We start from the raw sequence: 13,252 nt of genomic DNA, 5'->3' as shown, positions 1-13,252 counted from the left end.
ACTTCTTACTCAGTCAGGTCTGACTCTTTGCGACCCCATGGACTGCAGTCCACCAGGCTCCTCTGTCCATGGGATTCTCTGTCCCATGGGAAGAACACTGGAGTGGGTTGCCATGCCCTCCTCCAGGGGATCTTCCCAATCCAGGGGTCAAACCCAGGTCTCCCATATTGCAGGCAGCTTTCTTTACCAGTTTAGCTACGAGAGCAGCCCAAGAATACTGAAGTTCTTCGCCATTCCCTTCTCCAGGGGACTTCCCTGACCCAGCAACCAAACTGGGGTCTCCTGCATTGCAGATGGATTCTTTACCAGGGAAGCCCTTAGACTCAGACCAGATCTGCTCCCAGCTTAACTGAATGGTGCACGCGGCTTTACCACCTGCATGATGCTGCTCTCAGGAAACAGGGCAGGATGAGATGCCCAAGTCCACCTCACCCCCACTGTGGGTGGCTTGAAACCAGCTCTTTCTTTTTTCACTCTTCCTTCCCTCTCCCTCAAATTAACTGTAGTGTGAGACTTCCCTGGTGGTCCAGTGGTTAAGCCTCTGCCCTTAACACTGCAGGGGGCAAGTTCAATGCCTGATGGGGGAACTACATATGGCACAGCTACACACACCCCTGGCCCCACCAAAATATATAGCTATCATTGAGTTCTTATGGATGACAAGAAAGGAATTTTGGATTCCACCAATTGTCAAGTGGATTATGAAATCTATTTTTTTAAATAGCTATCAAATCTACTTCTGTTTCTGTGACCACCCACCAATACCTATTTTTGCCTGCCAGTGACTCTCAGAAACAAACCTGGAAGCTTCCTTGCCTCTGGTTTAAATTTACTCCAACTTAACTTTGCCAACACAAAGGTCGATCCTCTGAACCCTTGGCACAATCTCTCCCATCACGAATACCAAGGGACCCAACCTCTCAAGATACAATTTTTCTCTTTAACAAATGGTAGTTCTTTAATAATTACAGGAAAGCATGAGGACCCATGTTCTACTCAATTCAATAGGGCCAATAACAAGTCTTAAAACTTACCTTCTGTTCTAAAATATCTCCCAAACCTCAACTCATACAAACGTTTAGTCTTCTAAAATAACCTCCTCTATTTCCAACAGTCTAGTAACACAGTACTTTGAAGTTGTGACAAAAATCCAATAAATCCAATGGTAACAGCCGATGTCCTGCAGTGGAAAGCTGTGAAGCAGACCTTGCATAGTTAAAACAGATGATGTGTGACACTGCTGTTTGTACAAGGGATTCTCGTGTCACTGTTCCAATTATCACAGCAAATTCTAATTATGCAGATCATTAAAATTATTCAGACTGACATCAGATACCATCTTCAATTTCCCACTTGGGAAAGATGTGTCAAGCATAGAGAAAGAAAGTATTAATGAACTGCTGGAAAGAACATTTCCATTCCGTGTAGAGCTCAGTGATTGCTTAAACTTTTAAGCTCTCTGGTGACTGATATGATCTCACTATGATTCATAAGCCTCTGAGTCAAATTATTTACTCTGCGGCTCTCTCCCAGTGCTGATATTCTAGGGAGGTTTCCTACATTGATGTTTCCCTGCAAATGTTTCTCATCATTTCATTGTTTAGATGAACCCTTCGGGGATAAAGGCAGGTTTAGGGAAAAAGCCAAAAGGAGCAAAATTATGGAAAAGCACCAGATGTGAAGGCGAGGGTCAGTTTTACACGCTCACGTGTGTGCCCCAGAGCCTGGTTCTCATCCAGGAACAGTAAGAGAGTGATTTCCCACTGGTATTCTTTCTGAAGGACAAGGTCACAGGCTTGGCTCAGCCTTGGCATGGCAGCGGCACAGGGCTTCCTTCCAGTGCCCTCATTTTCATTTGTAAAACAACATGCTTCCAACAAATGAGCTCCAACCTCCTCTAAGGGTCTGTGTAAGCTCTTAGCGTAGAGCAGACACAAAAGGTATTGATGGGATGCAGAGTACACAACACGTGTAACATGAAACCTTTTGTGACAATAATCTGCTTTTCTTTCCCCTGAAGCCCTGAGTTCTGTAATTTACCAAGGCCAGCCCTCTCATCTTAATAGGACAGCCCCCAACGACCTGTGGGGGCTACAATTCGTCTTTCCTTTCTCCACAGGCTCTTGGCAGGTGGGGCGGGGGGTGCAGGAAGGATGGAGCCAGGAGCTGAGACCTGCAGGACCACCGGGCAGGTCAATCCTTACCCCACTAAGTCCATCCGTTTTCAGAGCTTTTCCAAGAGGCATTCATGTAGTCTCAGTGATCAGCACAGAGCAAGCCTCCCGAATGGCTCTGGGGAAATAAGCCATCCTCTTTCTTTGTTATTACTTTTGCTCTTTAAAAAAAAAAAAAAATGCAGCTTCTTCCTACCTCTGCCACTGTGCACTTCTGAATAGATGCTTTGTTTAAGCCCTTGGAGAGGAATGAAGGCTTCTGGGAACCCCAAGGTGTAAGAGTGGGCTTTCTTCCTATGACTTACTGTAAAGCTTACCTCCAGCTCCACTTTCAGCGCAGGTGGAGAAGAAACACAGTCTTGTTAAAAGATACCATGTACCACAGTACAGAATCAACTATGATTCCAATTATGTTCTTTTTTTATAAAGGCCCTATTTTTAAGGAATAAAAGGTTCACAAGATCCCACGCTCTGGAGAGGATTAACGGCCGCTTCCTATGGAAGTGCAGCACAGCTGGCCAAGCACAGCTCTTTGGAGACGGGCAAGTGGGGCGCCCCCTCGTCTCTCCCCCTCACTTCTTGCCAATCCAGTCTGCCCAGGACTCCAACTGGATCATCAACGCCTCTCAGCACTGACAACACTTACTTCCCCTCAAGAAATCAGAGCACAGCTTGATGGCAATTTTCATGGAAATTTTAATAGAAGAGTATGAGACTCACTCTTAATTTCTAAAATCCAAAGGTCAGAGTTACTAAAAGTCCTTCTAGACTGAATGTCCGTGTCCCCTCAAAATTCCTATGCTGACATATAACCTAACTCCCAAAGGGATGGTGTTAGGAGGTGGGGCCTTTGGGAGGTGATCAGGTCGTGAGGGTGGACCCCTAATAAATGGGATTAGTGCCCTTAACCAAAGGGGCCCCAAAAGTGGGAACACGGCTGTCTGTGAAGCAGGAGTGGGCCTCACCACAGAGCGTATCTGCTACAGACTTGATCTTGGACTTCTGCCTTCCACAAATGTGTGAGAAATCTACATCCACTGTTTATAAGCCATTCAGTCTACGGCATTTTGTTACAGCAGCCGGAACAGATGAACGCACAGACTTACTGCTGTTCAAAATAACCACTCACATGCAGTATCCCTGGGTTGGCATTTTATTTAAAAAAAAAAAAAAACAAAACCCAAACCCCGGTTATCTTATTTTCTTCCTTGCCCATCAGTTTTCTTAACAAAATGAGTCATGAAAAACTGGGGGGGTAGGGGGGGATGGTATATTATCTTTACAGACTGACGTATTTGTGGAGGACCCGTGAAGAATAACAATGATTCAAAAGCTCCCAGGTTTACTCCTGAATCAGGCAAAGAGCAAAGGACAAAACAAGAAGGAATTTTGTTTACAACAATCTCGTAATGCAACATTGATTATGACAGTACAGTGTTTATGATTTTGTTCGAGATAGGATCTTCCTTGCCCAAACACCAGACACGCTAAAATCACTTGGCTGCTTACAAACTGGAGGAGCCAGAGCAAGCAGCCATCTGAAGACTGGGAACCTGAACAGGTCAGGCTTCTCTGGTGGTGAGACGCTGACACCAGCAGCCCCTCACCCGGGCCGCCTTCCCTCACTTTGAGTCCTGGTCTTTTGTGTCATCTAAGAGGGCGGAGCGGATCCCCAGCTTTTTCAGTTCTTCTACCAGGTCCCCGTTCTGGTGCATCTGCAGGAGAATGTCACAGCCCCCCACGAACTCGCCGTTAAGGTACACTTGCGGGATGGTGGGCCAGTTGGAGTAGTCTTTAATGCCTACGGGGAAAGAACATGGAGGGTCACTGGAATGAGCAAAGATGAACCTGCATGACGACATGTCTCCCTGCTCTGAGCAGAACACCCCGTGTCCCTCCCTTGCTCCCCATCCCTGGGGACAGCATAAGCTTTAGAGTCCAGTGAACTGCTGTTTAAACCTTGACTCTTTGGGACTTGCCTGAAGGTCCAGTGGCTAAGACTGAGCTCTCAAGGCAGAGGGCCAGGGTTCAAGGGTTGCCACACGCTGCAACTAAGACCCAGCACAGCCAAATAAATAACAAAACAAACAAACAAAAAAACCCTGACTCTTCCAATTATAAATAAACTGAGAGGCCTCCATCCTGTTTCTACCTTCATCCCACAAAGTTTTTACGAGAATCAGGTAAGGAAAACTCTCATAAATGACCTGACTCACAATTGACCCTGGATAATGGCAGAGTACTTGATTAGTTAATGCAAGTTACACAAGACACACAGGTGATATTCCCTGTGCTTGTGCCAGCCACGTTGCAAAATAAAAAGAGAAATGCCACAACTTCAATTCCAAATGGACGACTGAGCGTGGGCCCATCACAGTGACTCACTGGCAGACTGGGCAGCCCCCACCTAGAGTTCTTCATGCCTGTCTTGGTTGGTGAAGCAAGACACTGAGTCACTGGTTTTTATCTTGAATGATTCTCTTAACAGAGCAAAAATCCATCTCCTGTGTCTATAGACTGTGGCTCTGGCCCTATTCCGCCCCTCAGATGGGACAGCTGAGCTGGTTCAGCCGAGAACTCGTCGGGACTGAGGAAAATGAAGGGAAGGCCCAGGGCTCACAAAGGCCCGTGTCCTGGGCCAGGCGCAGGGCCACAGGCCAAGGGAGACCCCCTCCCCGCACTAACAGACAAGGATGGTGGCTCCAAGGACACAGCAAGATGACGCGCCTCCTGGGACAGGGCAACCATCTGACGATTCTGTTCAGAGCTGGGCCATGAGGGCGATGGTTACGAAAGAAATGTGGTTTCAATCTTAAGACATTAAAGAAAAAAAAAACCTTTTCTGAGTTCCTCATCTTTTAATTTCTTTTTGACTCAGAGCCTGAGATTGAAGTGTACTTTTTTAAACATACAAATAAATGAAACAGAAAAGTCAACAGATTCTTCAAGCAAAAGATCGTATTAGGCAAATTTTAGAAATCGGTCAAGTGGTGGTTTTATGTAAACAAACAATACAAAACCTTCTGCTTGATGCCCCGTCGTTTATTATCAGATGTGTCTGACCAAGTAGGATGGCCAATAGGAGTTATTTTACAAATAACAGTCCCAAGATACCCTATGTTTTTCTCTTTTAAGTCACTGCCTCCTAAAAAAAAACCAGCAACTTTGCTCACCAGGACAGCGCTACAAGGTTGCCACTGGAGAGTTTTATCTTTCTTCTGCAGACAGACTTCAAGGATGAAGAAATGGTTACAACATTATAGGCTCTGAAAAGTTCCCTTCGAAGCCACTCTGGGTTTCTGTTTTTTAAAAAAAAAGTCAGCTGGAGGTTTGGAGATTATCAATAAAGGGCAAATTCCACGAACCATCAGAATGTCTTCATACTGGAATACTCTGAAGAATTCAGGTTGTTCATTGCTCTGATGCTTGGTACTACATAAATAATTACTTAGCATTAAGTTGTGTGTTTGGGATTTTTTTTTAAAAACCCTATTCTCAAACACAAAGAGACTATCAGAATTTACTTATGTTTCCAATAACTCATCTTTTTTAAATTTATGACGGGGAGGATTAGGAATCGTTTAACATGAACTTTTTACCTCTTCTAAACTTTCTTAAACATCTTTTACATTTATGTACACAAACCATTTATCTGCACAACACTATGGTTTTTTTCCCCAATTAATAATACGTGCATTAAGCTTTCCTTAGCAATAAATATGTACTGATTCTTTTGGTGAACGCCTGTAATTTTTTTTTTTTTTTTGCCGTGCCTCGCAGCACGCAGGATCTGTTTCCCGACCAGGAATTGAACCCAGGCCCCCTGCACTGGGAGTGTAGTCTTAAATCAATGGACCGTCAGGGAAGTCCCAGTGCCTACAATTTTTGAAACACTCCAAAGGTGAAAAAGTTTGCCATCTGAAGGCCACCCACAACCACATGTTTAACCCTAAAAAGTATGATGTTTTAAAATATAACCTTTGTTGAGTAAAAGAATGATTTGCTTTCATCAGTTGTGTTTATGCTCAACCATGGTTGTACCAAGCTCAACCACAGCATCAGGCTTGTCCCAGTCACTGAAGATCATGCTGCTGCAGACCATGCAGCCCAACGGCCAGGAAGGAAGGGAATCCACTCTTACCACCAAAACTGCCAAAACAAGCGGGCTTTGGACCACCCTGAATACCCAACACAGTCACGTGCAAGGGAGACTGATGCCTTGCAAACCCCACGGCCCGGGACTGTCCTGACCACTTACACTTCAAGAACGTAGGAGAACCCACCTCAGAGCACAGGATGGCACTGTGACAGCCCCCACCTCAGAGCACAGGATGGCACTGTGGGATTCTCCAGGCAAGAACACTGGAGTGGGTTGCCATTTCCTTCTCCAATGCATGAAAGTGAAAAGTGAAAGTGAAGTCGCTCAGTCGTGTCTGACTCTTAGCGACCCCATGGACTGCAGCCCACCAGGCTCCTCCGTCCATGGGATTTTCCAGGCAAGAGTACTGCAGTGGGGTGCCACTGCCTTCTCCGACAGTGCTGACAGTTTATCATAATTAAACTTACCTGCTTCTTTCATTTTTAGATTATCAAGTGTTGTTGGTAGCTGATGTCAAAGCAAAGCTCTGACATCTTTCCTAAAAACGATGCCATTTTCCATGTTTTAAAAAGTCTGATTACAAGTTTAAATATTAAAGGAAATACCCAACTGCTTCTTAGAGAGTGAAGTGAGAAACTCCCAAAAACAAAACACTATAAATCATAAATTGGAAACTAAAATTCTATGAAGTCACAATCAAGTATGGCTAATTTTTCTCACCCTTTAAATTTTCAGTGACTACAATGTAAGTGTGAATATTTGTGTAGTTCTTGCATCTATCGCTTGGAATAAACCAGAGAGCAATTCTTGAAAAATTAGAAAATCATAGCCAAGAATGGATCTTAATGATAACCATACTTTATAGATGATAAAATGTGATTCTGTTTGTGACAGAAAATGCTGAATGCAAAGTTACATAACAGGTAAAACCAGGACTGAGACTTAGGAGTCTCTTACAAAATCAGTTCTACATACACCCACTGCTCCACCAAAAATTTTAATATTCCAAAGTATCAAGTCAGAGGGGAGAAAACGTTCTAGAAAATTCCCTTCCAGAACTTTCAAAAGGTGCTTCTAAAATTCTTGACATTTCAGAACACTGGACGTCATTCCTGCTTTGGACAATCAACCATAGGAGCACCGTGATTGCAGTTTTCCTTTTTCCCGGTAGATTTTCAGGATGGGAGCTTCAGAGTCTGATGCAGTTTAATTCCAACTCTGCCAATTAGGGGACTCTACTCCTTGGTGAGGTGACGTCACGTCCTCTGGAGTCATGCAGTTCTCCATATTCCTAACTTAAGAGTACTTAAGCACTTAAGCAGGTAGGACTGCTTGAGATAATGTGAGCTAAAAGCATCAAAAATAGCAGAGCTTCAAGAGAGGAAAAGTAAACCACAGTGCCAAGAAGGAACCAGGAGGAGGAACTGGCAACTCGCTCCAGTATTCCTGCCTGGGAAACTCCATGGACAGAGGCGTCTGGTGGGCTACAGTCCACAGGGTCAAAAAGAGTGGGACACGACTGAACGACTGAACAGGCACACAAGAGGAACAAGGCTTTGGTTCAGGGGTCAGCCTGGCTGGCTGGCTTGTAAATACAGCCTCAGGTAAATCGCATCTCTTAGCCTTAAAATGGGAGTAACTCTGCCTCACAGATTTATTATGAAGATTAAATAAGTTAAAATTGGTGAAGGAATTAAGCTCCCACAGTGCCAGGCGCCCTGTGGCTACCCTCTCCATGTCAGTATCCTCTACCCCATTCACAGTGATGCTCTTCTGACAACATATGCAGCAGAGAAAACAGAGGGAAAGAAAGCGGGGACACCAACGAAGCACGCCATGCAGCAATAAAAATACCATCTCCTGAGCTACGGCTTCCTGAGTTTCATACTCTTACATTTTTCACACTCTAATCTCGTTTCACCTTTACAGAGGTAGGTATAACTATTCTTATTCTACAGATGAACAAATAAGGGCTCTTAGGTTAAATAACGTAACCAGTGTCACACAGCTAGCATATGGTGGAGCTAGAATTTGTGTCCCGGTGCCTGGGAGTCCAAAGGCCAGGTTCTTGACCACCAGAGGTGGCCTCTGGCCAGGGGCTGGCATCAGTTACTCCTGCCCACCTGTGAGCCCCACCTGCATGACACACAGATCTGCAATCCGTGGGACTGCGTCACATTTTGAACATTTATATACACACGTGGCATTAAGTCACAATTACCTTTTTGCAACCGGTTGCTGTTTAGTCACCAAGTCATGTCTGACTCTTTTTCGACCCCATGAACCGTAGCCTTCCAGGCTCCTCTGTCCATGAGATTTCCCAGGCAAGAATACTGGTGCAGGTTGCCATTTCCTTCTCCAGGGGATCGTCCCAATCCAGGGACTGAACCCGAGTCTCCTGCATTGGCAGGTGGATTCTTTACCACTGAGCCACCTTTTTGGCTAAACATTGTCTTTTCTTAGATTCAGTCAGATTAAATACCTTTAGATCTAATTAATTTTTTAACCATAGCTTAGTTTCCCATCACATGACACAGTTGCTTTCTTCAGTCTGCTGCTAAGAGACCAAGATCCTTTCTTGCCCACTTTTCATTACTACAAAGAAGCTGCACATCCTTACAGGAGTCTCCGAGTTCACAGGCAGGGGACGGTCTCTCCAGCCCAAGGGGTGGCAAACCACAGCCTTCGGGCCAAGTCCATTCCAATTCCTTGTTTTTATAAGCAAAGTTTTATTGGAACTCCGCCTCTCTCCTTTGTCTAGGCGTCGTCCCTAACTGCAGTACACTGTAACAGCAGAGCTGAATGGGTGCCAACAGAGACCACTGGGCACCCAAAGCCTAAAGTATTTACACTCTGGCTCTTCACAAAGGAAGCTTGTCAATCCCTGCTGTAGACTAAATACCCGAGAGTGAAACAGATGGGTCTTCAGGTCGGTTCAGCTTCAACCTGCCCAGGTACTGAGAGTTTCTCCTCCAGAGGGTGGGCACACGTTATCTCCCTGTCTGCAGCATACAACCCGCCCTCCACAGACACATACGCACACTCCTGATCTGACTTCTTGCTAACATCATAGCTTTACTACGGCCTTAAAGTCCTGGACACTGGCGAGGCTGAGTATATTTTCAAATGCTTAAGAACCATTCGACAAAGGATGATGGTTATTCATTCAACAGACACTGCTCTCTATGTGAAGAATACAAGAGTAATCTGAATAGGCAGAAATTCCAGTGTCCCTACTGTTTTTACGAGCATGGAATAGAGTTTATGATAAAATGATAAAGAAAAGAAGCAGTTTTCATTGAGACACTCACTGAAAGCTCGCTTTGCACAAGTAACACACACAGTGCTCCGGGAGTCACAAAAGACACGTTCCCCGCTCTCAGGAGGGCAGAACGCTACATATAGACACATGTGATCTCAACTCTACTAAAAAAAAAATAAATAAAACTGTTAGAAGGTAGATCCAAATGTTAATAATAATGGTTTATGGTTTCCACCAGAATTACAGTGGATTTTCATTTGCTTTAGGTTTTCATCATTGTTTTCCAAGTTTCTCCCATGAGCACATGTTTCTTTTGCAACCGAAAGTAAAGACTAATCTTTGTTAAGACCAGGGGTGGGATATGGGTCCCTATCCCTTTGGGTCCCCCACTGTGGTTGTCTTCGATGTGTGCTCCAGGTTTTAAAAAAGGAAAAAAAAAAAACTTGAGGAAGGACAAAGTGCAAAGCTGCCTCACAGTCACCCTGGTTCCCTGGGTCTCAGGTCTCAGCCTGACACCTCTGGGCACCACACTCCACGGACCCAGTGCCCAGAACCAGGAGACAGTGTCTGAGAGTCTTCCTCCAGCTTGGGCTCTTCTGGCACAAGAAAGCAGGAAAGGCCAGTTTTGCAGGAGTCCCTCTCCGGTTGTGCTTTTCATTCTGTCTGCCCTCTAGGGAAAGATTGAAGGCAGGAGGAAAAGGGGACGACAGAGGATGAGATGGTTGGATGGCATCACCAACTCGAAGGATATGAGTTTGAGCAAGCTCCGAGAGTTGGTGATGGACAGGGAAGCCTGGCGTGCTGCAGTCCGTGGGGTCGCAGAGTCCGACACGACTGAGCGACTGAACTGAACTGAACTCTCCTGTTACTAGAAGTGACCTTGGGTCTGGGAAAGGCGCACAGACATATCCTTGGTTGGCAAAAGCAAGCATCAGACAGCCTGTCAGTCTCTCACGATAAACTCAAAGCTATGGCAAGCAAAAAGATGGAGTCTTCAAGTTTCAAAGCCTCACCCAGGCTAAACTAATCCTCGCTGTGAAAACCTGCTTACACCACTCTGCCCTAAGTCTGGAGGTTGAGACTTACACTAATGCTTACTTTTCTAGGCAACAAAAGACATGTATTATGTTCAATATACATGTAACACATTTACTAACGAAAGTAATGGTCTGATGAAGGTCAATGGTCAAGACATTTAAGGGTTAAATTTCTGTTGCTATGGTTTGAACACTTAAGAACAGAAGACTGAAAGTCAAACACAGAAGTGTTCTTAGCAAAAACATTCTCATTCCTGCTCTTACTTTAAGTTCACTGGCCAGACTGCAGAATGGCCTACCTCTGGTTATATTTAAAAACATTTTTTTTTAAATTGAAGTACAGTTGATGCATAATGTTTCAGGTATAGAGCAAAGGGATTCAGTTATACCATCCACTGGTTATATTAAACAGGAGAACTGAAAGTCACAAACAGGAGGCTCTCAAAACTTTATGCTAAGCAAGATAACAACAACACAACTTTTTACTAAGGGCCATAGTGGCGAGGCAAGGTCCCAGCTGAGACTGCAGTTACTCCTATCTTATCTTATAAGCAGAGACACCCTGCTGCTGGATGAAGACTGTAGCTCACCCTGTATGTGAAAAAAGCCAGCCACTTGGTAGCATTCCAGTAGACCAGGAAGGCAAAAGGATCGTGGGCATAATTCATGGTAGTATTACTTTTTTTTATTTTTAGTCGCTCAGTTGAGTCCGACTCTTTGGGATCCCGTACCTTCTGGTAATGCTAAGCTGCCTTCACTCCTCATTTCCACCCACCAAAACCAAGAGTTCTATAGGGATTAGATAACGTGGGGAAAAACACTTTTAAAGTCATAAAGTGCTAATAATAAAACAGCTACCATTTAGTGGGTGCCTTTCCTGTGCCAGGTGAGATGACGGGCACTTTCTAAAAGTTTTCCTTTCTCTTTGTTCCTCACAAAAACTTTGGCACAGATAGTTTCATTATCCTCATAATATTGAAAGGGAAAATGCAGTTTTGTGACTTGCTTCAGGCTGCAGAATGGATTGGCCACAGGATTCTAACCTGAAGCCTTTCCCTGACACCAGCCTGTCTCGTCCATGTTGGAATGACGATGGTGGACAACTTCAAATGCAGAACAGCAAAATACAGAACTCAGCATGGAGACTACCACAGAACTTGGTGCCTTAAAACTCTCTCTAGGACACTGTCACTAAACAACCTCAGGAAGACTCAGGGAGAACTCAGTCACTGAAAAGTCTAACTGGAATGCCACCCTTCAGCGGGTACAGGGACAGTCCCCCATTTCTCTGCCAACCCCATCCACCCCAGCCAAAGGGCAGGCCTGGTTTTCCAGGCAAGAATACTGGAATGCGTTGCCATTCCCTTCTCCAGTCCTCCTACTCAACGCACAGCAAACAGAAGAATGCAGGTAAGGTTCACAGCAGGAGACTCAACAGCAAAGCTGCTAATTAACTGTCAGGGCCCTCCTCCCTCCCTCCAGAGCCAGTGACAAGTCACAGACTCTGCAGACTGCCCCAGAACCTGACTGGCTCCTGGAGCTGCCAGCTTGAGTTAGCTAGGGCTCAGGAGTCATTCCTCGTCCCGCTCCCCACAAACCTCTCTAAGATACCCTATCTCCCACAAATCCCCCCCATCCTTGAGTATCTGAACATGAATTTTCATGTCTTTTTCTCCCACAGCAGCAGACGTCAGCTAAATCCACTCCAAAAGCGGAGTCAAACCCCTCCTTGTAAGCAACGACAGAGAACGGTCCCTGACCACCCCCATCCCCCAGCCTTGAGGCACGACAGGCCAATCTCTGAACCCCCGAGCCTCAAAAAAGGGCAGCCTCGGCCCTCCCCGCACCATCAACAGTACCTGCCCCTTATTCACGGGACAGGACACTCCCTCAAATTGTCCCCAAGTGACTACTCCTTAGGGCCTCTGCCTGTATCTCTTTGCCCCACTTCCCCACTCCTGCAAAGCTGGGAGTCGGGCTGCTGACCATGTTCCTTGGACTCACCCGAAGAGAACTCGCCCTGAAACGCCTATTGCAGCTCACAGTGAGAATCGGAGAACCGCTAGGACTTAAACCCGCTGCACAGGCTGGCCCAGAGCCCCAGATCTTCAAAGCCCAGTTTCAACTCGATCGTGCCCCCACTCTAGATGCTCTAATGCGGTGTGGAAACCCGTACCCTGACCGACCGCCCGACAGACCCTCGGCCCCGCAGAGCGGCCAAGGGAGGTCGCCCCCCAGCCCCGCCCGCAGCCAGCCCTGACCTTGCCGGAGCTGGGGGTCGTCCAGCACGTTGTAGGCCGCGTAGTCGTGGACGCCGTGCAGCCGCAGGATCTGCACCACGGCGTTGCTGAAGCCGCACTGGGGCTGCTCCGGAGTCCCCTTGAGGAAGACCACCACCTTGTCCTTCTTCACTAACGCGTCCAGGTGCTCCGACGAGCCGCTGCCGCCCGAGCCTGCCGCCCGCACGCCCGGGCCCCGGAGGCCGCCGCCTGCGCCGCGCCCCCAGCGGAGCAGAGCCGACGCCGCCGTCGCCGCCGCCCGGCCCAGGGACCCGCTCATCCCAGCACGTTGGCCGCAGCCCTCGACCGCCGGCGACCTGGGCTAGCCAGCCGGAGCCTTCCCGGGACCCGGCCCGCGGCGGCTCGGCCCGCCCCCCGGAAGCCCTCATTGGACCGGCTCC

At 46.6% G+C, this 13,252-nt stretch overlaps 1 protein-coding gene across 1 annotated transcript; it reads right to left on the bottom strand.

Annotated features, from left to right (window-relative positions):
- Nucleotides 1–2,850: 2,850 nt before the first annotated feature.
- On the bottom strand, nucleotides 2,851–13,221 carry GLRX5 (glutaredoxin 5). Its single transcript, XM_005911805.3, has 2 exons — nucleotides 12,834–13,221; nucleotides 2,851–3,975 (listed from the first exon to the last, which is right to left on the bottom strand). The coding sequence occupies exons 1-2, from the start codon at nucleotides 13,129–13,131 to the stop codon at nucleotides 3,797–3,799; spliced, it is 477 nt and encodes a 158-aa protein (XP_005911867.2). The 5' UTR covers nucleotides 13,132–13,221; the 3' UTR covers nucleotides 2,851–3,796.
- Between the last annotated feature and the right edge of the window lie 31 nt (nucleotides 13,222–13,252).

This window comes from Bos mutus, chromosome 21, assembly GCF_027580195.1.
Source record: "Bos mutus isolate GX-2022 chromosome 21, NWIPB_WYAK_1.1, whole genome shotgun sequence".
NCBI classification, from domain to species: Eukaryota; Metazoa; Chordata; class Mammalia; order Artiodactyla; family Bovidae; genus Bos; species Bos mutus.
The sequence above is the reverse complement of the archived record's forward strand: the minus strand, read 5'-3'. Positions and strand labels throughout refer to the sequence as shown.